The sequence below is a fragment of the Rhinatrema bivittatum genome, chromosome 3, assembly GCF_901001135.1.
Source record: "Rhinatrema bivittatum chromosome 3, aRhiBiv1.1, whole genome shotgun sequence".
NCBI lineage: Eukaryota > Metazoa > Chordata > Amphibia > Gymnophiona > Rhinatrematidae > Rhinatrema > Rhinatrema bivittatum.
In genome coordinates, this window is record NC_042617.1 from 575,944,521 (window position 1) to 575,969,612 (window position 25,092).

A 25,092-nucleotide genomic window follows, 5' to 3' on the forward strand; every position below is an offset into this window, starting at 1 on the left:
CTCCAGAGGAGCTGTGGGAGCCCGGATCACCAGGACTTAGGAGTCTTCACCCTAGAAGCCCGAGGTCCCCCCAGGAGGAGCCCGTAGGGACCCGGGCCGCTGGGACTTAGGCGAAAAAAAACAAGATCCCAGTCAGGAATACGAACCGGAGTCAGGACAGGAGGCAAGCAGGCTGAAGATGGAGTCACGGACCGGAGTGGGAACAGATAGCAATCAGACAGATGAAGAATCAAAATGACTAGCAGGAACTCAAGACCCAGATATCAGGCAGTAATCAGAACCAAGCAGGCAGGCAGGCAGAAATCTGATGACAGACAGCAAAGGTCAGAAACCAGACGACAAACGGCAACAAGCTATTCAGTCAAAGATTCTTGTTACAAGGCAACGTACAGTTCCTGGAACTTGTTTTAAAACTCCTACCAGCCTCTGATGTCATCAGGGGGCGTGTCCCTCCTACCAGCCTCTGATGTCATCAGGGGGCGTGTCCTTGCATCGATCCTGCCGGCTAAAACAACGTTGATTCTTGCGGGTTTGAGAGGCCCGAGACCCGAGGGACTGCTGCGCTTTAGGAGCAGGTAAAAGCCCGGTCACTGAGGCAGTGACCGGGATCGCAACATACAGGCCCTAATATTGTGTTCTCAAGCTAAGTTGTTTTGACCCCTTGGTATTTATCTCCAGAAAAGATTCTGAGGAGATGAAAACTGGAATGTTATTACTGTGCCATAGGTAACAAATTAACAGCAGGTTGCATTGCTTTGAAACATTACTTGTAACATCTCCCAGTTTGTAAAAAGGACAGACCTATAACTAGTGAGAGCAACAATAACTCTGGATTAGAGACATTCTTAAAGGTATTATCCATTTATTGACAATCTCTTATCAGACCTATACATGTAAATCCAAGCGTTCTGATTGTTTTCACTCAGAAAACAACTTAGTCCGGGAAGAGTCCGAATAGAAAACTTTTCCAAACATAATCATCCTTAGTGCTTTACGAAACCACATATAAAAAAATGCATACACCATTGGATTAAAGGTAGAATTCAAGTAGCCAAACCAAACTAAAGCATCAATTAGAATGGGTGGCAAAGCATAGTTGAGAAAAGGATCAGTTACAGTGCAAATGAAAAATGGGGACCAGCAGATGAGAAAAACCCCCATCACTATCCCTAAAGTTTTTGCAGCTTTCCTTTCTCTGCTTCTTGACCTGTGTTGCTTTTCTCCAAGCCTTGAATGGAACTGAAACTGGTTAGTTGCATCTTTAATTGACCTGGCCTGTCTCCTGGCAATAACATATATTTTCCCATAGATACACAACATAACAAACCCAGGGATGAAGAAAGATATCATGGAGGCCACCACCCCTGAAGTTTCAGTGAAGAAGACAAAACAGCCTCCAAAACAGTTGATGTGATTATAGAAGTACACTTCTGCCCCTTTTAGGTTGAGCTCCAGAAAGACCATTCCAAACGCAAAAATGGCTGGGATTGTCCAGCTGATGAAGATCATGAGAAGGATGATACAAAAGTTAATTTTTGATTTGTATCGCAAGGGGTCACACACGGCATAGTAGCGATCAATGGAAATGAAGGAGAGATGAAAAATGGATGCAGTGCTGAGCATGATGTCCACGCTGGTATGAACCTTGCAGAACAGTTCCCCAAAATACCAGCAGTTCTCCACAGACCTCACCATGCTGTAGGGCATGACAAAACTGCCAAGCAGAAGGTCCACCGTGGCCATGGAAAGGATCAGGTAATTGGTGGGGCTGTGAAGCTGCTTGAAGTGAGAGATAGAGATGATGACCGCCAAGTTTCCGGCCACTGTCATTAGTATTGTGCATATCATAAAAATGTACATAGGTATGCGGATGCTGATTGGCCAGTTGCTCTTCAGACAGGACCCATTAATAAAGTCATAGCAAAGCTGCACCCTTTCTGAGATTTCCAGATCTTTTGAGTTCATTTTAGATTCTCTTCTGGATCTTCCTTGGACAGTATTGTCTTAAAACTGTAATGCATCCAGAGATTTTCCTCTTTCCTAGCTTATATCAGCTGCCAGTAAACTGTAGGTCAAAAAAAGAAAAATACTGTTGAAATGGAAACAATGCTGAAATTGTTCTAAAATTGAATTATTATGCACGTATTAATATAATTTTTGGTACTGAACTTTGAAACAGCATTTCATCAGTCAGGAATTATATTAAAAACAATTTTTCTGAAAAATAAATAGGTAAAGATAATGCAATTATCTTTAAAGTACTTTCAGTTGATAGTTTGAACTTTAAGTTTAAAAGAGATTGAGGGTCATTGATGAGTTAAATTGGCCCTGGATAATCTGCAGAAAATTGACCTACCCAGTCCACTCAATCGTGTAGCTTTATTGCTTTATCCCTCCACTACTGCTCCTTAGCCCCTTTAGTCACTTAATTTCTCTCCATATCTCATCCCTTCTTTTTTCTCTTCTCTCTCCATTTCCCAGCTCTATATTTTCTCATTTTTACCATTTCCCTTCCTAACCTTCGATAACCCCGTCTCCACCAATCAATGAATCTTGCAAATCTCTCATTTTCTCAATCATCCCCACTCCATTTCTATCTCCATGTCTCATCCGACTACCCACCCCTCTTTTTCATGTCTCCATCTTTCACCCCTTAATTTTGATAACATTCTCTAAATTCCACATAGATTTACTCAAGACACAGGTACAGCTAGGGTTGTCAAGTCAACTTTGGAAAGTCGATTCTGAGGAGGTAAAAAGATAAAGTTTCTTTTCAACCCTCTTCCACAATCGCCAGGTTGCTCCTCTTACATCTCCCCCTTTTCTAGTTCCTCTTTTTCCCCAGCCTCCAGGTTCTTCTTCCCTTTCAAGTTCTCATCCATCCCCAATATTCAGGTTTCTTTATCACCCCTCCTCTTCAACTTTTCCCTCTTTTTCAGATTTCTCCCCTCCTTTCCTCTCGTTTCCTTCTTTGTCCTCCTTTGCTCTTCTTTTTTCCTTCCATCCCAAAGTCCTCTCCTTCTCTCTCCATTCATTCCTTTTTCCCTCACTCCCACTTAGGTTTCTTTTGGTCTTGCAGCAGTCAAGTCAGCTGTGGCTGCAAGAGAACCAAGAGGACGGGGTGTGAGTGCCCAATGGGCCTGGCATCTACAGCAGCTCCTCCCTCTGCAATCTTCTTTTCTAAATAGTAAGGAAGAACATTCATTTCGTTGAGTTTTGTTGCTTTACATGCATACATTTTTTATAGGCATTAAATTGCATTTTTATTCATTAAATTTATGTATGTAAATTGCGTACACGTTTAAAAATGCATTTTACATGTATAGGTAACAAGCAGAAATTTTAAAATATAACAAAAAACCTCCAAGAAAAATGAAATGAAACAAAAACAATTTTTCCTATACACAACCCTCCTACATAGGATAAGTTTCTTGCGGTGATGGGAAAGAAATGGAAGAGTGAGCATTCAATGGGGAGAGAGGCTAGAGAACTAGGTGGCTGACTGTATTAGGGGGAGTTGGAGAAATGGGTTATCAGGGATCCACTGATACTTACCAGTTTATCTATTTATAAATGTGCTACTTGGGGGTGTGTTTCATTGGGGGAGGTAAACAATGCAGGTAGACCTGGATATTTGGGTTTCAGTTCTTTTAATGTTTATTTTGGTTCAGTCCTTTTGCCAAACTGAAATAAACATTAACTTAAAAAAGAAAAAAAACAGGGCCTCCTCCCCCCCCCCACTGCTGCTTTAACTAAGCTGGGGCCTCCCTGGGCCCCTCTGCTCCCACCACCACCTCCTGTATAAAAACCAAGGCCTCTCCATACCCCTCCATTACTCCACTCCCAGCACAAAAAAGCTGGGGCCTTCTGGGACCATTTTTCACTCCAAACTCAGGGCTGGTCAGCGCCAAATTGTTTTGCAATCATTAAGTAATGGTTCCAAAAAGCAGTAAGACAATAAAACAGGTTCTTTGGCTGTAAAGCTTGTTCATGGCCAGATTGCATTGCAGACTTGGCACATTATGGCTGGAAAACAATGCAGTGCAGGCCAGCCCAGAGGCCGTACCACTTTTAAGGGAAACACGCGGGGCAGGAATAACCAGAGATTGCTCCTGCCCCTTTCTTCACGGTTTACCCAATATGGAAGAGGTAAGTGGGAGCCAGGCAAGCTCCAGCCCTGGCTTATTTAGGGTTGAGGAGCCCTAGAAATCCCAGCTTTTTTTTCTGGGAGGGGTAGGGGGAGCAGAGTGCCTGGAGAGACCCGGACTTTTGTGCAAGGGAGCAGCTACTTTATAATAATCTGTGACTGAAGGAAATGCCTTGGGAGGGCATGCATGCGTAAATGAAAGCAGCAGTTCATCCAGTCCATCGCACGACATCAAGATCCTTCTGGTTCTTCATCCTGAACTCCCCCTGGTTCACCCAGACTTCCCACCCAGTCAGGGATACACAGTAAACACTTTTATTCTCACTTCCACGAAGATACAGTCAGCGCATGATTTCACAGATCTTCTCACAATTAATGAACCTGTTTTCGAAGATGCAAGTCAGTATATGTAGGGATTCTTAGTGATTGTTAAAAGAAGCAATTTCCATATCCTTGGACCCAGATTTCAAGCAGAAAGTTCATGCACACTTTCCCGTTGAAACTTTCCAAAGGTACAAAGTACCTGCAGACTTTTTCACCTGCTTTTTCTGCAGGTATAATTTCTAGGGATGTGAATCGTTTTTTGACGATTTAAAATATCGTCCGATATATTTTAAATCGTCAAAAATCGTTAGGGCCACGATACAATACCAATTCCCCTGATTTATCGTCAAAAATCGTAAATCGGGGGAAGGGGGAGGGCAGGAAAACCGGCACACTAAAACCCCCTAAAACCCACCCCCGACCCTTTAAATTAAATCCCCCACCCTCCCGAACCCCCCCTCCAAATGCCTTAAATTACCTGGGGGTCCAGCGGCACACTAAAACACGGCAACTAAAACACGGCACACTAAAACCCCCTAAAACCCACCCCGACCCTTTAAATTAAATCCCCCACCCCAAATGCCTTAAATTACCTGGGGGTCCATAGCGGCGGTCCGTAGCTTAAATTACCCCCGGGTCCGTAGCTAAATCGGGGGAAGGGGGAGAGCAGGAAATCCGGCACACTAAATCGTGGTGTCTTCAGCCGGCGCCATTTTGCGGCGGCCATTTTGCAAAATGACCCCCAGGTAATTTAAGGCATTTGGGGTGGGGGATTTAATTTAAAGGGTCGGGGTGGGTTTTAGTGTGCCGGGGGTGGGTTTTAGGGGGTTTTAGTGTGCCGCTGGACCCCCAGGTAATTTAAGGCATTTGGGGAGGGTGGGGGATTTAATTTAAAGGGTCGGGGGTGGGTTTTAGGGGGTTTTAGTGTGCCAGTTCACGATTTTAATGATTTTAACGATACTCTAAACACCCAAACGGCGACGATACAATTCCCTCCCCCTCCCAGCCGAAATTGATCGTTAAGACGATCGAGGACACGATTCACATCTCTAATCATTTCTATTGAAAAAAAAAACCCCATGTAGATTTGAAATTTCAATTGCCATATATTTTGATCTGATCCCACCCGTTTAGGTAGTAGCATATGGGTTAGGGCCACTTTGACATGAAGAGTGAGACGTATGAACAGAACAGTGCACTCTTGTGAAGATTTGATGTCTTTTGGAGTGAGGAAACTCACCCAAAGATGAGATTTGTACAATGTTCTCTCAACCTAGCTTGATGGACTCTCTATCTGGGTAACAGGAGCAGGAGCAAGTTGTGCTGTAATGGGCGCTTCTAGCCCTGCCCCCACCGAGCAAACGTCCCCCGACCTGTCCCTTTCAGAAAGGCCCACGCTTAAGCGCGTACCGGCCTTTACGCGTGTGGCCAGGCCTTTTTGAAAATAGGCCTGGCCATGCACGTTAAGCCCGGATTTTACGCATGTGGCCTTTTGAAAATCCACCCTTTAGTGTATACAAGATGATGTTTTAAATTATATTAGTTGGCAGAAATTTCTGATTGTAAAAAGTTGCTTTATAAGATTCTATAGAATGCAGTTTGTTTTCCTCGGTGTACTGTAAATAGTATTTTGCTACAGCTTCTGAGCATTTGATATACTGATTAATGAAATTGATTTTCATCCACCTGTAAGGTGGCCATTTGCCAGGATATGTTAAATATACTCTCATTTACCAACACATGAATAATATTGCAAGTGGATATTGTTGCTGCAGGCTGTGCATGGACTGTGACTGCTGGAACATAATTCTTACAGAAACACCAATATTATACTGCAATAATGGGCTAGTCAATTGTTTATCACTGAACTATATATGATGAGCCCAACTTGCAAAACTATCTGTGGTACACCATTTAGGTGCAAACAGGCCCACAGAGATTATGCTTGTATTTTCTAAACTGTGTGGCAGGAGCCATACCGTTTATAAATGTATTCTGCTTCTTTTCACCCTAAAAGTACATGCATTTATTTGCAATGCAGGAATACACATACTTTCTCTACCCATTTTATAACATTATGCATGCACATATATTTCATTCACAGTTACGGTAACTTTCCAACCGGCGCACAAACACACATTTGCCCATGTGCATCGACCCATGCCCAGGGACACGGGTATTTTCTAACTTGCGCACGTATGTGTGCACATATCATAAAGTAGCATGGCCATGTGCCTATGTGCAGCTAATTTTAAGAGGACGCACAAATCACACTTCTATCGTGTAAGATGGAGGAATTTAAAAGGGGTGCATGCCGACACCATTCCCAGTTTACCAGTTCTTCCACCAGTTCACCCAGTTAACAGCTAGCTCCTCCAACCCCCCACCCCCAGTTTGATAGCCTACATTTCCCCCAGTTACCCCAGACCCTTTAAACTCCTCAGAAATGGCTCCGTCCTTTTATTTTATAATTTAAACGTCATCCATAGCAGAAGTAAAATTATGCGGCAGAGGACCTCAGCGAGCCCTGGGGTGCATAAGTATTTATGTGCACATCTCTTAGCCAGACCCCAAAACGTCCATGCCCCACCCAGACTACACCCATTGCCTGCCCCTTTTTGGAAACTTTTGAAATGTGCGCGCCATGGCATTTACACATGTATATGAATGCTTTTTAAAATACGGCCGGTGCACATGAGCCCAACTTCTTTGCGCATCCCCTGATTTTGGCAAGCACCAGGCTTTTAAAATTCACCCTTTTTTATTTACAAAAATGTGTGCATGCTGCATATTAACCCAGACTTAAATGTGGAGGTAGCTATTCTACAAAGTATGTGCATCCTCCGCTTCTGAAAATACTTAGGTGCATACTTGGAATTACCAGTTCGACCAGTCTTTCACCAACCAGACTCTCCAACACTTATTTATTTTTATTTATTTAAAAGTTTTTATATACCGAAGATCATGTACAAGTACATATCGCTTCGGTTTACAGATAACCAGAATTAGAAATACCATGGGCATGGTGTACATGGAACAATAAACATTAAACAATAAACTTCACCCTGAACCCTCACTAGTTCACCCAGACCTCCCACCCAAAAAAAGATAGACAAAAGATAAATGTGATTTTGATTGTGCAAGTCAATTAGCAGGTGTAAAAGCGTGCAAACGTTCAATAATATATGCAAGTATCCCACCTACAAAATAGCAACTTGTGCATGAACTTCTGAACGCATCCCCAATTAACATTCCCATTAACATTTATGTGCAACATTGCCAGTACGTGCATAGTTGAGGCTTTTGTAAAATACTACTTACTCGTGTACATGCTACTTACTCACAGAAGCTCCAATTTTATGCACATAAGCCTTTTGAAAACTCACCCCAATATATAGAATCAAAGCTTCTAAAAGAATTATAATGGGTTTCAGTCTAATTGATAACTGTATATGTATTGTGGACAGATGGTATTTAGTGATATATCACTGCTTTTGCTTCTTACTATTTCTTTTATGATACAATTAATCATAGAAACATAGAAACATAGAAATGACGGCAGAAGAAGACCAAACGGCCCATCCAGTCTGCCCAGCAAGCTTCACAAATATCCTAGCATTGCTAGGATATTTAAGAGGACATGACTCATAGAAGGGATGGACTTTTTCAAATTTACCTATGAAGGAAAGCACTACAACACAAAATTTGAGTTTTCCCTCTGTTAAAAATTACTCTACCAGTTCCTTTCGCTTCAAAGTGGATTGTATGCAAAGTTCTGTAACACTGAAATAGAAAGTGAATGAGGATTCTGTGTAAATAATGCTGCATAAATCACAATATTTATTGCTATTTTTGTATCTTATCAAAACTGTTTTTCTTGCAGCCTCTTTTTCTGTTCCTGGCATTGTGATCTTATTCAAAAAGTTCTCTTTTCCCATCTTGGAAACAATCTTTATTGAAGCAAGCCTTTAATACCTTCCATAAACTGGCTACTAAAATGACTACATCTGTAACATGTTTGCCTTGGCAAATTTTTCAGCTGTAATGGAAATGTCATTCCATGGAAACATTTCTGGAAGCACCCGCACAACAAAACAAGCTATACTGCATGTTGTATCAACGGTAAAAAAAAAATCAATATTATTCATTTAAAATAAAACAGAAGGAGTACAATTCATAGAGGAAATAATATCTCAATGTTGTTTTTCATGTTCATGTCTTTTTTGTTAATGAACTGGGAGGAGGGTGTTTGAAGCTGTTTTCCAGCACATCTTTGCTGTTAGTGTGTTGGGTAATGCAAAGAAACAAGGAAACGGATAGAAAAGGCAGTGGGGATCTTGAAGTTTAGCTTGATCTACTTTAGAAATTATAAACAACAAACAATCCTTTAAACACATACAGTATGTGCCAGTCTCTCAGTTTTGCCACTCTATCATCATTATGGCCCTAGTGAATATTAATTCCAAGAGGGAGTGGATTAGAGTAATGTTTCTGAAATGAGTTGGATTCTATGAACTGAAAGATTTTAACATTCTTTTGCAATAGGAGTCTGCGCTTAGAAAAATGCACTTGTATGATATCAATTTGTTTTGTATTCATGTCACCTATATCATTTCATTTTCCATTCTATATCATTTTTCCATTCATCTCATGCATTGCATATCAGTTTTAGTACATGCTATTTTTTGCAAAGCATTCAGTGTTTTACAACACGTACCCTTTTGCAAATTTCGCAATTAGTTTGCATTAAAACAAAACAATAACATAAAATAACATTTTGTTAGATCTTGTGTTATGTCAGAGGGAAAATAACTCAAAATGAATCAGAAAATATCATTGATGTTTCCGTGTCATTTTAAAATGAGAACAAATCCCTACTGTGCATTGATGTCAGATAATCACCGTTTCTTCTTCAAATATGACCAGAAAACACTGAAAACGGTAATGTTCCCTCTTGTGCCTTGTGTGTGTGTGTGTGTGTGTATGTTTTGTTTTTTTTAATCAAAGGAAGGCTTACAAACAATTTCTCTCTGATGTTGAAAAGCTCAGAAATTATTTTCAATGTTTGGTTGCATCTGGAGTTGACATTCCGCTTTCCGTTGCAAAACAGAAACACGGTGCTAATGCCACCCAAGATATTCTGTCATTCTCGTTATGTGATATTATGGAATATTCTACACTGGAAGCTCAATGTTAGCAGTAATTTTACTCACCAATTGGACTCCTTGGTTCTTGAGTCATTCCCTTCCATTTGTTAAGGACAAGGAATGTTTACACTAAATATATAGACACTGAATAAATTAAATATCCAATAAGGCAATAATAAGTGATTGAATCACTTATTTCCTCCCCCCACTTCTCCTTCCCACCTGGGAATGTTTCTTATTGTGAAGCTTCCCTGTTCATCAGAGCCTCTTAATGTGCCATTATCTTATGTTCATCTGGGAGGGATGCTCCATCACAGGTGTATATTGGAAGCTGAATTTCATATACTAGAAGGATAAGAACAATCATGATAAAAGGGTTCTACATTTTAAGCACCTTTATAAGAGACAGTTTCTCAGAGCTATAGCCAGGTAATTTCGTACCTATAGCCAAGTAAAAAAGTGTGTGCCCTCACCCTATGCACAACACTATGAGCTGGGAGTCTCTCTTGATTTTTTTTTAGATTAAATGTAACACTTCCATTATTAATATTATATAAATAGACATAAGTGTGACGTTGATCCCAAAAGTGTGGCCCTTATCCTCTCTAGCCAGCTGATCAGTAATCTCAATCTCGTAAGCAGTAGGGGTTGATAAAGGAGGGTGTGCCTTTCAAACATAATGTCATACCATTTTCTTTTCTACTGGTTTACTGGATTTTTTATTATATTAAACCAGTTAGGTTCTAGATTTCAATGACTACAAAGCAAACTCCCTCCACTACCAGGCACAATATGATGTACCACAAAACCCTGCCAAAAACATTCAGTTCCCTTGTAGAAAAGCATACCATAACAGAATTAACACCCAGGACTCACACAGCAACAACTTTATCTATGAAAGGGCAGCACTACAAAAATTGCTACAGTCTCTAGAGCACCACTATGCCTCTTACTGAAAGAAAAAAAAAAACAGAACAAGCTACACTGCAATAGATTTTTACACAGACACTACATCCTAGCAAATCCCTCACCTCAGCCACACAGAACACAGGCTGACCTTTGCCTAATGTAGAATAAGGGTTTACAAATTAGAAACATAAACATGCATATAATAGCCATTTGATATCATGTAAACACCTCCAGAATATTAAAGTAATATTATTGCGGGTACAAGCCAAGATTACCAAATACGCAGTTAGACCAAGATTATGATGTGTTAGTTTTAAGGTATGAATATGTTGTTTTGTTTTTTTTATTATGAATGTTTTAACTATTGTAAACTGCCTCATGCCAAAATTGTAGGGCGCGAGTTATAAATTTTATACAATAAATAAATAAAAATAAATAGCTGAAATGCAAAATACAAATACATTAGAAATGAACATTCCCGATTGGCAGATCCAAGATGGCGTCGACATAAGTGCACGCAGAAACCTCAGCTCCGTCGATAAAACCTTTCAGAACTCTTTCAACTTTTCTTATATTTAATTTCCTGCTGCGATGCCACACACTAAAAGAAAGGCGCGTATTCGAGAAAACCTTACCTCAACGCTGACTTTCAACGACCGGCAGCCGCGGATTGAGGAGGTTTTTGCTAGACCAGTTTCTCAGAGACCGGAGGGAGGAGCCGCTGGCGGCAACGACGAGAAGCAGACATCGACCGCTATGGCAGAGGAAATATCCCTCAGCCCGGGTGCACCTAGCACTCCTACCCCGCCGCAAGGACCTCCTAAAAGATCGGAGGGAATGCTTGGGAGTCCAGCTGCCCCAGTCACTCCGCAGACTCTGCCGACCCAGAGAGTCGGTGTTAAATTGCACGCCGACTCGGAGAGCCCAGAGCAGGGCTCCAGGGGTATAGGAGCAGAGGACCAGATGGAGATGAGAGCAGAAACGGGTGAAGGAGACTCCCTGGAGGTAGGAGTGGTAATACCAGATATGAGTGAGATGATGAATGTGTCTGGAAAAATAACTTTAGCGGAGGTGTGGAAGTTGTTGTTAGGAATGGATAAAACTATCAAATCCATTTCTACAATGTTAAAAGAACAGACAAATAAAGTACAAATTATTGAAAATAAGACAAGTCATATGGAACAAGAAATTGTGAAGATTAAAGAGATTCAAATAAATCTGATTAAGTCTGAAAGTATACAATCAAACAAAATGGAGGCACTAGAGAATATAATCAGAAGACCAAACTTAAGATTTGTGAACTTCCCAAAATCTTGAATTATACCACCTAAAGAAATGCTGAAAAACTACCTCTTAAAGATTTTGAAGTTTCAAGAGACTGATATACCACCAGTTTCAAGAGTATTTTATCTACCAGCCTGTAAAGATCAGGAGGGAAAGGAAAATAATGGACTACAAGTAACAAGGGAAACTTCGTCTTTGAATTTAACGGAGTTGCTGGAAAAATCCACTGAAACCCCTATTACATCTAGAGCAACTCTAGTAGTGACGTTTCTACATATTGCAGATAGAGATTCTGTATTGAGACTATTTTTTCGTAATTTGGATCAAGTATTTCATGGTCAGCAAGTCCGAGTTTTCCCGGACATTGTGAGAATAACCCAGGAGAAGAGAAAAAAAATTCTTTCTATGAGAAATGAAGTGGTTAATAGAGGGGCGAAGTTTAATTTACGTTTTCCTTGTAAATGCATACTTCTTTTTCAGAATAGTAAATATATTTTCACAGATCCATCACATCTACGGGAATATCTGGATACCCACTCTTAAGTTTTGTCTCCAGGAGAGGTTAGGTGAAAAAGTAATAGAAACGGGGGTATTATGTCATGACTTATGATATTGTTTATTTCTTGTTATCTGCTTTTTAAACATCTTGGATCTCCCCTTGTTGCCTATGATAGTAGAAAGGGTAAAGGTATATTTAATTTCTTTTGTGTGTAGAAACACCAATAGTTAAGTTACAATATTTTCTTTCCTTCCTTTTCCTTTCTGTATTTCTGGAGACATTGAATAAACGTAATCATTTGTTGAAAATTCAATTAAAAAAAAAAAAAAAAAAAGAAATGAACATTCCCAAAGCCAACATATTCCTCTCTCTAAAAAGTGAAAATAAAATGTTTCTTTTCTATCATTTTTGTATGGTCATTTTATTTGGCCCTGGTTTCTCTATTTGGTCTTCTTCTAAGTTATTTTCCAAGATCTCCTTTCCATTTTCCATTCCTTCTTCCCTTCCTTTTCTATATCTGCCTCTGATATTGATCTTTCCCTTTGATTTTTTTCCATAATTCCTCTCTTCTCTGCTTTCTCCCACTTATAGCAAAATTTCACCCCTTCTACTCCACTCTAACCCTCTAGTCTTTAGTCTCCCTCTTTTCACCTCTCACCTACCTACCTACCAACTTTCTGCTCCCACTCTCACTCATCCTATTCCCCTCCTCTTTCTCTCAAGCCTTCCCCAATCTTCTATTCTCCCACTGTTTTTCTTTTTTTTTCAAAATATTTTTTATTTTCAGTGGGATGTATAAGCCATCACAAAAAACAGATCAATGGATTACATTTATTTTATTTTATCATTTTCAACAATAATCACAAGAATCCTCTTGTACAGTAATATGGATAATATCATAAAGCAATAATTACATGAGGTATCTTGGTTCAGAAACAAAAAATTAAACATGAATTCTCCAAAAATCAAGGAAATGTGGGAGAGACAAGTGCAAACAAAGCAGTATTTCCATGCAATACAACAATACAATAAGGAAACTAGCCCATGATTACCCCAGACTTTTTCTCTTTTGCACCTACTCCTTAACAATGGGATCTCTTCAGGAGTGTGCGTCCAAAAACGCCCTTAAATGCACCAGTTCAAGGAAAACATACTTCACATTAGAATGTAATATTAAGCATTGGCATGGGTATTTTAACATAAAATTAGCTCCACATATTAAAGTTTCAGTTCGCATTTCAAGAAACGTTTTCCTCCTTAACTGTGTGGCCCTTGCTAGATTAGGGTAAATCCAAATCTTTTGGCCATATAACAATGCAGATCATTTTCGCAGGAAACATCTTAATACAGCATTTCTATCAGAGGTAAAAGTAAATGATACCAATAATGTGGCACGATCTGTTACCATTTTATCTAAAGATATGTCCAAAATATTGACACATTCATAACTTGCTCAGGCAATTGTTGGTCTGGTCTTGACTCTGCTGGTCTTTAGGCAGGTAATAAATCTTTGAAATTACAGGCATATTATCAGGTGAGAATCCTAAAATCTATGGGGTAGATTTTAAAACCCCTGCGTGCGTAAATCCTCCCAGATTTACACACGCAGGGCACTTGTGCGCCGGCGCGCCTATTTTACATAGGCCGCCGGCACGCGCAAAGCCTTGGGACGCACGTAAGTCCCGGGGCTTCGTAAAAGGGGCGGGAGGGGGGGTGTCCGGGGGCGTGTCCAGGGGCAGGGGGCGGTCCAGGGCGGGTCCGGGGGCGTGGTGACGGTTCAGGGGCAGCCCGGAGGGTGGTCCCGGCACTGCGGCCTGTGCCGGGGGATGCCGGGGCGGCGCGCGCAAGTTACACTTGCTTCAAGCAGGCGTAACTTGTCCAACAAAGGTAGGGGGGGGGATTTAGGTAGGGCTGGGGGGTGGGGTAGATAGGGGAAGGGAGGGGAAGGTGGGGGGACATGGAAGGAAAGTTACCTCCGAGGCCGCTCCGATTTCGGAGCGGCCTCGGAAGGAACGGAGGAAGGCTGCGCGGCTCAGTGCACACAGGCTGCCGATTTTACACAGCCTTGCGCACGCCGACCCCGGATTTTATAAGATACGCACGGCTACGCGCGTATCTTATAAAATCTGGTGTACTTTTGTTCGCGCCAGTGGCGCAAACAAAAGTACGCGCGCGCATATGTTTTGAAGATCTCCCTCAGCGTCAAATATGATTTAAATAAATCAATAAGAGGTATTAATTTTACATATGGGAAATTAAGTATCCAAAGATTTAAACTTTTCAAAACATTTTCAATGTCATCAAACTTCATAGTATATATTAATTCTGACTTTATCAAATCCTACTGAAGGTTCTCTATTGTTGTTATCTGAGTTTCTAGTTGCCCCACTCTTTTATCCAAAGAATTAACAGCCTCCTCCATAATTGGGATGCGTTGTTTAATGTCCAACGTAATATTTGTTAGAACTGAAATAGCTGATTCTAGAGAGACCAGAGCAGTACACACTGAGTCCACAGTTAGCACTGAAGGTTTAGTCAGAGGTGTATTGAGAACGGAGCCTACCATCAGGGCGCTTTCTCCTGCTCCCATGTAGGTTGACATGCTGTGTCTAATTCCAGCAAGTTCCGATTAACCAACCAAACCTGAGGGCTCTGAGGCAGCACAGCTGAGGACTGCACCCCTTCTACCTCAGAGCTCCTCAGCCTCAGCTCTTCCTACGGTGTCTCGTTCCCTCCAGTCAGCCCCGCCAAAATGGGCCATCGTTCCATCCAACAGGGAATCAAAAAGTGGTGACAGCATGGTAGGTGCCAAAGGATTACATTTAGACCTAGCAGGTTCCAATGTCTTCCAGCATAATGTACATACCATTAACAAATGCACAACTGTTGTCTAAAGAGTCTAGATGATTTCATCCCCTCTTCTTTTCTCTTTTCTTTCACCCCGCACACAGCCTCCCACTCATCATCTGATATACATCGGAACATTCACTCCCACTCCTGTAACCCTTCATCTCTATTGCACACAACCATTCATCTTCTCCCTATTCATAAATCACACATCCTCATTCAAACTCCCCCCTGACCCCCCACCTTCCCCCCTTGAACCCAGGGAATTTATTCCCAAACTTTGTAATAACCAGCATTTAACATTCCGGCCTGACCATCAAAGGGCAACAACGCAAAACAGGCATTCCAGCATTCCTCGTACGTTTTATCCCTCTTTTGGTTTCCGGAGAGGCAATCCAGTCGCTCCATTTGTATAAGCGATGCCATCCTTTGAGACCATGCAGCAACAGAAGGTGATGTAGCTGGTTCCATCCAGACCGACAAAATAGTGTGGCATGCCAACTGTTGCGCTAGAGGTGGACCCTTGGCCTGGCGCAGGATTGGTACAGCCCTCAGGGAGGTCCCAGAGGGCACCTGCCACCAGGAGGCGGAGCACACAAGGAGATAGAGGCAAACTGGAGCTTCACCAATAACAGTCTGGGGGTTCCATAGGTTGAGCCTTTGGGTACCCAGACTGCCTGGGCTTAGGTGGGCCTCTGAGGGTCTCCCGGAGAGGTAGAGGCAAGATGTACCCACCAAGAGCAAAGGTGCGCAGCTAGAGGAGAATAGATGACCTAGACCAGAAAAGAGTGTACCAGAGACCACTGGAAGGAAACAGGAACTGAAGGTCCTCCGGGCAGGATAGGCAATGCCTAGTGGTCTAGCTTGTAGAAGCCTGCAGGCAGCATTAGAGCAGGTAGGCCTGGTGGTCACAGGAGAGTGAAGAGAGTGTCTGCGTGAAGTGCAAGGGTCAAAGCCAGGGTATCCATCCGAGGGTGATCAGCCAAAGCAAGGGTCAGTTTCAGGCAGTGGTCCAAACGTGGTCAATGGTGAGCAGAGGTCAGTTCCAGGTATCAGCCCAAACATGGTCAGAGGCAAGCCGATGTCAGTACCGTGAATCAATCTGAGAAGGTTCAACCTGGGTAGCGGAACATGGAACAGGAATCAGGAACAGATGCTGGCACACAGGAAGGACCACAGGAACACAGGAACGCAGGAGCACTGGAACGAACACAGGAATGCAGGAACACTGGAACAAGCACAGGATCAAGGAAGCAGGAACACAGGATGGCAACTAGCTTCACATAAATGTGACGACCCGTTTGCCAAGGCGAGGAACTGAGGGAAGGCCCTCGCCTTATATAGGACTCTTACGTGATGTCATCAGGAGGCGTACGGCCCAAGATTCTTGCCCTGGGCCCTTTAAAAGAGGAAGTACTGGCCGTGTGCGTAGAGGCGAGGCCAAGGACGAGGAGCCCCAGCTGGAGCTCCTTAGAGAGGCCTGTGACGACAGAGGTGTTCGGGGTAGGCACTGGGGATGCCAAAAGCTGGCTGCTGCTGCTGCTAGGGAGGACGGAGTGGAGCCCATGGAGGGGAGCCCAAGGTGAGCAGGCCTTGTCATGGCACCAGCGCGGCTGGGATGCACAACACCAACAGAGTGGTCAGGCGCCAAAACTTTTCCTTAGAGAGATTGCAAGATGGTGTACTGTGTAGGGGGTATGTCATTAAGATATTTCCTGACGTCTTTGTGGCAACACTTGTAGATTGGGTGATAGTTCCCAATACAGAAGTCCAAAACAATTTGATGGTCTGACACTGAAGGAGGCAGTATATTAAAGTGTCTTTCTCTGTGCCGCATTTGATGCATAACGGGGGAATTCGTAAGGCCCATCTGAAAACGACGAATGTCATCGTAGTAAGTCAGATGAATCCGAAATTGCAATTCGGATTATGGGCATGCAGTGCTTTAAAACAGTTTAGCATTTGATCCGTAGTAACTTCCGCATCCAAATATTGGACAACTGTTGCACCAGTAACTTCAAATAGTCCTTGGCTTTAAAAGTCTTACCCAGCTGATTCCATCCAGCTATGGTATTGGTGAGGTACGTTGTATCAAAGACTTTTATAGAAGAAACAGTTTCCGCTACCAAGACTTCTGTTGTCCACTGAAGAGACTGCAAGTGGTGTCGGACTTGCAAATAGGAAAAGAAATGTCGGGATGACAGTCGATAAGTCCTAGACAATGTTTGAAAGTCCAAGATTGCGTGGGACTCAGGATCATATAGGTGGAAGATGAACACTACACCATTTCTAGCCCAACTTTGAAAAATGCCACTGCAATCTCGGCCTGGTAGAAAGTCCGAATTTCCCAGAAGCGGTAGCAGCAATGAAGACATGCCTATCAAGCCTCGTAGCTTCTGCAGCCACCTCCAAGCATGTATACAGGGGTAAACCAACCTCTCAGAAGGTCCAGAATGTGCAACATCGAAGGTCGTAATTGGAGAAGGTAAAGGGGTGACCATGGGGTTGTCATTCTATTGAACAAAACATCCTCGCAATAGCAAGAGGTATCATAGAAACATAGAAACATAGAAACATAGAAATGACGGCAGAAGAAGACCATATGGCCCATCCAGTCTGCCCAGCAAGCTTCACACATTTTTTTCTCTCATACTTATCTGTTTCTCTTAGCTCATGGTTCTATTTCCCTTGCACCCCCACCATTAATGCAGAGAGCGGTGATGGAGCTGCATCCAAGTGAAATATCTAGCTTGATTAGTTAGAGGTAGTAGGGGCAGTAACCGCCGCAATAAGCAAGCTACACCCATGCCCATTTGTTTTTACCCAGATTATGTTATACAGCCCTTATTGGTTGTTTATCTTCTCCCCTGCCATTGAAGCAGGGAGCTATGCTGGATATGCATCGAAAGTGAAGTATCAGGCACATTTGGTTTGGGGTAGTAACCGCCGCAACAAGCCAGCTACTCCCCGCTTTGTAAGTGTGAATCCTTTTTCCTTCTCCCCTGCCGTTGAAGTTATGCTGGATATGCGTGAAGTATCAGTTTTTCTTTTCCCCTGCCGTTGAAGCAGAGAGCTATGCTGGAAATTCGTGATGTATCAGTCTTTCTCCCATGCCGTTGAAGCAGAGAACCATGCTGGATATGCGTCGAGAGTGAAGTATCAGGTACATTTGGTTTGGGGTAGTAACCGCCGTAACAAGCCAGCTACTCCCCGCTTTGTGAGTGTGAACCCTTTTTTCTTCTCCCCTGCTGTTGAAGCAGAGAGCTCTGCTGGATGTGTGAAGTAACAGTTTTTCTTCTCCCCTGCTGTTGAAGCAGAGAACTATGCTGGATATGCATTGAAAGTGAAGTATAAGAATGGAGTGATCAAGCTAGTTGAAATGCATCAGGAATAGAGGAAGGTGGAGGTAGTAATTTGGTTATTTGGTTTGGGGTAGTAACCGCCGTAACAAGCCAGCTACTCCCGTCTTTGTGAGTGCAAATCCTTTTTTTCCACATTTCCTCTTGCTGTTGAAGCTTAGAGTGATGTTGGGAGTCACAGTAACCATGTGTATGTTTATTGAATAAGGGTATTGTCTCCAGGCAAGTAGCCATCATTCTGGCGAGTCACCTACTCTTCATTGGCGGCCCTCTTGACTTTATGGATCCACAGTGTTTATCCCACGCCCCTTTGAAGTCCTTCCACAGTTCTGGTCTTCACCACTTCCTCCGGAAGGGCATTCCAGGCATCCACCACCCTCTCCGTGAAGAAATACTTCCTGACATTGGTTCTGAATCTTCCTCCCTGGAGCTTCAAATCGTGAAGCTCCAGGGAGGAAGCCAGTAAGCCACTCTCCCACAAAATCTCCCCACTATTTTTCATTCACTCCCTAATCTCTCTTTTCTACTCACTGTATTCCCCCACTCCCCAACACTCATCTAATTTCCTCTGTCTCTCATCGTCTCACCAGCTCCAGCTCCTTTCTTATCACTTAATCCCTCCTTAACCACCAGCCTCATCTCTTACACTCTACCGGGCCTCTATTACCCCCTCTTTCAATGACTTCCAAGCCCCATTCTCATTCTCTTTCACAACACACAATTCCCATTCCATTGTGTCTCATGCTTTCTCTAGTACTCCGGGTCATTCACAACCTCACTGATAACATAGAAACATAGAAATGACGGTAGAAGAAGACCAAACGGCCCATCCAGTCTGCCCAGTAAGCTTTGCACTTTTTTTTTTCTCATACTTCTGTTAGTCTTGGCTCTTAGTAACCTTTTGGTTCTATTTCCCTTCCACCCCTACCATTAATGTAGAGAGCAGTGTTTGAACTGCTTCTAAGTGAATATCTAGCTTAATGAGTTAGGGGTAGTAACCGCCGCAATAAGCAAGCTACACCCATGCTTATTTGTTTACCCAGACTATGTAATTCAGTCCTTGTTTGGTTGTTGTCTGTATATAGATCCACTTTTCTCATTCCCTGCCATTGAAGCAGAGAGCTATGCTGGATATGCGTGAAGTATCGGTCTTTCTCCCCTGCCGTTGAAGCAGAGAGCTTATGCTGGATATGCATGAAGTATCAGTCTTCCTCCCCTGCCGTTGAAGCAGAGAGCTATGCTGGATATGCGTGAAGCATCGGTCTTTCTCCCCTGCCGTTGAAGCAGAGAGCTATGCTGGATATGCGTGAAGCATTGGTTTTTCTCCCCTGCCGTTGAAGCAGAGAGCTATGCTGGATATGCGTGAAGCATCGGTCTTTCTCCCCTGCTGTTGAAGCAGAGAGCTATGCTGGATATGTATTGAAAGTGAAGTATCAGGCTTATTTGGTTTGGCGTAGTAATTGCCGTAACAAGCAAGCTACTCCCCGCTTTTTTGTGAATACAAATCCTTTTTTCCACATTTCCTCTTGCTGTTGAAGCTTAGAGCAATGTTGGTGTCGATTTAACAGTATGTGTGTTTATTGAATAAGGGTATTGTCTCCAGGCAGTAGCCATCATTCCCACGAGCCACCCACTCTAACCCATCTAATATTCCCTCAACTCATGACCATCCAATCGTCAAATTTTACTGTTGGCCTCAAATCACTACTCAGTCTCCAAGTCCCTGTTCTTTGCATCCCCAAGTTCTGCTCAGCTCCCTCCACTCCATTACTGAGTCTCCAATTTCCCACCCAATCTCAGATTCTGTGCCCTCCCAAGTCCTCACTTATCCCCACTACTGAAGTCATTACCATCAAAAAATTCCCACTGCCTGTTCCTGAATCCTTGTTCTTTTCTGCTGTCCCCTCCTCCTAGTGACAGAGTCCCCTTTCTTCCCCTATTCTTTCCCAGTCTACAAGTTCTTGCTCTTCTACTCTACTCCTAGTCCCTATTCATCTCCTATCTCCTTCAGTCCACAGGTGATAGTCCCTCTTCATCCTCTGGTCTGATTCCTCACCATCCCCTTTCTTCACCTGTTCTCTCCTACAGTCCTGTTTTGCATCTAATCAATAATGTTCTTTCCCTGCTCTCCCATTCCATCTCCCTTCTTTACCTGATCTCTCCCAGTTCCTGTTCTTTCCCTGTTCTGTCCCAGTTCCTCATCTTCATTTGATCTCTCCCTCAGCTCCTGTTCTGTACCATTTCTTCCCAGACTCCATTCTTTACCTGATCTCCCCCATCCACAAGTGACATTCCCCATTCTTTCTCTACTCTGCCCTGCCAGTCCCTGTTTTTCACCTGCTCTCGCCCAGTTTTTCACCTGAACTTTAAGAATATAAGAACATGCCATACTGGGTCAGACCAAGGGTCCATCAAGCCCAGCATCCTGTCTCCAACAGTGGCCAAACCAGGCCATAAGAACCTGGCAAGTACCCCAAAAACTATTCCATGTTACTGTTGCTAGTAATAGCAGTGAATATTTTCTAAGTCTGCTTAATTAATAGCAGTTAAAGGACTTCTTCTCCAAGAACTTATCCTTTTTTAAACACAGCTACACTAACTGCACTAACCACATCTGGCAATAAATTCTAGAGTTTAATTGTGCGTTGAGTGAAAAAGAACTTCTCCGATTAGTTTTAAATGTGCCCCATGCTAATTTTCATGGAGTGCCCCCCTAGTCTTTCTATTATCCGAAAGAATAAATAACTGATTCACATTAACCCATTCTAGACCTCCATGATTTAATCACCTCTATCATATCCCCCTCAGCTATCTCTTCTCCAAGCTGAAAAAGTCCTAACCTCTTTAGTCTTTCCTCATAGGGGAGCAGTTCCATTCCCCTTATCATTTTGGTCTCCCTTCTCTGTACTTCTCCATCACAACTATATCTTTTTTTAGATGCGGTGACCAGAATTGTACACAGTATTCAAGGTGTCGGTGTCACCATGGAGCGATATACAGGCATTATGACATTTTCCATTTATTCACCATTCCTTTCTAATAATTTCCAACATTCTGTTTGCTTTTTTGACTGCCGCAGCACACTGAACTGATGATTTAAATGTGTTATCCACTATAACGCCTACATCTCTTCCTTGGGTGGTAGCTCCTAATATGAACTTAATATTGTGTAACTATAGCATGGGTTATTTTTCCCTGTATGCATCACCTTGCACTTATCCACATTAAATTTCATCTGCCATTTGGATGCCCAATTTTCCAGTCTCACAAGGTCTTCCTGCAATTTATCTCAATCTGCTTGTGATTTAACTACTCTGAACAATTTTGTATCATCTGCAAATATGATTACCTCACTCGTCGTATTTCTTTCCAGATCATTTATAAATATATTGAAAAGTAAGGGTCCCAATACAGATCCCTGAGGCACTCCACTGCCCTCTTCCTTCCACTGAGAAAATTGCCCATTTAATCCTACTCTCTGTTTCCTGTCTTTTAGCCAGTTTGCAATCCACGAAAGGACATCGCCACCTATCCCATGACTTTTTACTTTTCCTAGAAGCCTCTCATGCGGAACTTTGTCAAACGCCTTCTGAAAATCCAAGTATACTACATCTACCGGTTCACCTTTATCCACATGTTTATTAACTCCTTCAAAAAAGTGAGGCAGATTTGTGAGGCAAGACTTGCCCTGGGTAAAGCCATGCTGACTTTGTTCCATTAAACCATGTCTTTCTATATGTTCTGTGATTCTTTTTTATTTAGAACACTTTCCACTATTTTTCCTGGCACTGAAGTCAGGCTAACCGGTCTGTAGTTTCACGGATTGCCCCTGGAGCCCTGGTTTTTTTTTACCTGATCTCTGTCCCCTCCAAGTCCCTGATCCCACATTCTTTCCCTGCTCTCCCTCTGCCCCTGTTCTTCATCTAATCTTTCCCCAAAAATGTCCCTATGTTCTTGCTTTCTCACCCCCACTTTCCTTAGGAGCTTTCTGGCTGCCATTTTAGTTTTGTTTAGTGGTGCCTCTTTTCTCTTCTGGTCTGTGTGATTAAAGTAAGGTCATCTGTTTGAACCATGGGTCTCTGTCTCTATGGAGCTCCATATCATTTAAGCATCAGCTGTTTGAGCTGCACGGACAAACAGATGATGTCTGAAATTTGCGGGACTCCATAGATACAAAGCTCCACAGCTCAAACAACATGCAGGCCAAGAAAAAGATATACACTACTAGGTAGGGGGCAGGAGAAGCTAGACCTGATTAGAAGTGCCAACTGTTACAGTCCCGGGCCGTGCCCCGGTCCCTCCACCTATCTCGGGGACGGCCCGGGCCGTTTCGGGGCTTCCTCGGGCCTGCAGGCCAGTGCGTCTCTCCCTCCTCGGGAGAGACGTCGATGGTCCAGCGCGGCTGGCCCCGCCCCCTGATGCGTGCGCGCGGGGAGGAGCTCCTCTTAAAGGGGCCAGCACGGGAAAACCCTCTGTTCTGCTGTGAATGACGTCAGACGCCCTCAGGGTATAAGTACCCTGCATCTAGATCACTCCAGTGCCTTGCAACAAGGCTCCTGGTCTTCGGCCTGCTGTTGCTGCGTTCCTGGTTTGCTCTTCATCCCGCTTCTGCTCTGCCCTCCTTGCTGGATTGATTCTTCTGGACTCCGACCCCTGGACTGGCTTTGGACCGCTCTCTGGACTTCGACCTCTGGTTTGGCTTTGACCGCTCTCTGGACACCGACCCCTGGACTGGCTTTGGACCGCTCTCTGGACACCGACCCCTGGACTGGCTGCGGACCGCTCTTTGGACTCAGACTCCTGGACCGACTTTTGGATTACCTACGACCTACTGGAGGCACCAGCCGTCTGGAACCCACGACCTGCAGGAGGCACCTGCATCCAGACCATCTTCCACCTTCAGGGAGTCACCTAAGTCCCAGCGGCCGTGTCCCTACGGGCTCCTCCTGGGGGGACTTCGGCTTCCAGGGTGAATCTCCAAAAGTCCCAGCAGCTGGACTCCTAAGGGCTCCTCCCAGGGGAGTGCCGGTCTCCAGGGTGAAGATTCTTCTATCACCAGGGTCCAACGTCGTCCATCCTCCCAGTGGGTACCGAGTCCTTGGTCGCATAGGACTCCACTGTAGTCCAGTATCTCAGCTTGCTCCGAGCCTCCGAACCGCCTTCTGGTTGGGACACTTGCTGTGGATGCCTACAGCACTCCATCCTCTGTCCCAACCGGCTCAAGGGTCCACGAACACAACACCAACCAAGGTTTGGGTGGGAAAGGATGAGTGTGTAGCCCTCCTACACTGTGGGTCCCTGCCATGGATCACTTAATCAGACTGTGGGTTGGCAGCACCCTTGAGCAGTGGTGCCTATTGCCAAGGCTGCAGACTAGCTACAGCTCTGCATTTTCTTATACTAATTTGAATTAAATAGTGCATTTTAAAACTAGGATACTTTATACTGTTTCCTTAAATGCTGGTGTTCTAGTTTGTAATACATATTTGTTACTCTATCAACTATAAAGATGTAGATTATAAATGTGTAAATTGAAAAGTAATTATATTAATACTATAAATTACCTCTTTGCCTTTACATAGTCTTTTTTTTTATAACTAAGCAGAGATTGATAATTGACTATTTAATATTTTTCTTAGTAAATTTAAAATGATACTTTTGTTCTTTAATGTTTACTCACCAGTTCAGGTACAGAACAATGAGCACTATAAATAGTGGTCCCATTATGAAATTATCTTTGATTTCCATTTAGACACGTTTTATTTGATGTAGTGGAAAAAAATTAAATTAACCACACAGCTGCACACTGTGACTAATGGCAATGAACCTTTTTGATAAGGTCATTAGATAGCATAATCCTTGCAGTGAATGCTAACTAGGATCTCCAAGGCAATGTCATCTAAGAGTGACAAGTGTTATATATGGTAAAGTCTTTTTCCTTAAAGCAATTTGAAATGTATTTCTAACTGAGCTTGAAATGCATTTCAAGTGGTGCACAATATGCCTTCTTACCTCATAATGCTGTTTATTTCAAATGCATTCGAAACTCAAAATGAAGTGCATTTCAGTCATGGAACACATGGCAAGCTGTTGTGAGACAAAGCAGGTTGCTGTATCTGTCTCTGAAAAATAACTATGAGCTTTGGGAAAGTCTGTTACAGTAAAATCTGTGTTCTTCTGTTGGTCTACTAAGAGCTATAGCAATCTCCAAAGAATCGTAGACAAAGTGAAGCAGCACAATATTATTCTTTTCTAAATATATCAAGATGTGTTGGATATAGAAAACTCAGAGGGGAATCTCTTATATTTCTCCCGTTTCCCTCCCATAAAATTGTAACGTCATAATTTTATTTACAAAATAATATTATTTGTGAGTACAAACCTCCTTGAATAGGTCAACTTTTTTTTTATAGCATATGGAAACAAGCAGGACTAGGCATACCAAATTTTGAGATCTCGAGGCACATACAGATGTGATTCTATTCCGGTCCCCTCTATCAATCTCGCCATCGAAAATAGTCCAAAGGTTCCTTCCAATCACTAGCAGCTTCTTCCAAACTCAAAGCAATTCCCAGG

The 25,092-nt window shown here is 43.0% G+C and overlaps 1 protein-coding gene across 3 annotated transcripts in view; it reads right to left on the reverse strand.

Moving 5' to 3' along the window:
- Nucleotides 1-141: 141 nt before the first annotated feature.
- LOC115088378 (trace amine-associated receptor 1-like) overlaps nt 142-25,092 on the reverse strand; it is a 72,910-nt gene continuing 47,959 nt past the window's right edge. For all 3 annotated transcript variants that reach the window (XM_029596577.1, XM_029596576.1, XM_029596578.1), the window contains exon 2: nt 142-2,065. In XM_029596577.1, coding sequence (XP_029452437.1) covers nt 919-1,965 — 1,047 coding nt within the window. In that variant the 5' untranslated portion in view covers nt 1,966-2,065 and the 3' untranslated portion in view covers nt 142-918. The remainder of the gene's footprint in view (nt 2,066-25,092) is intronic.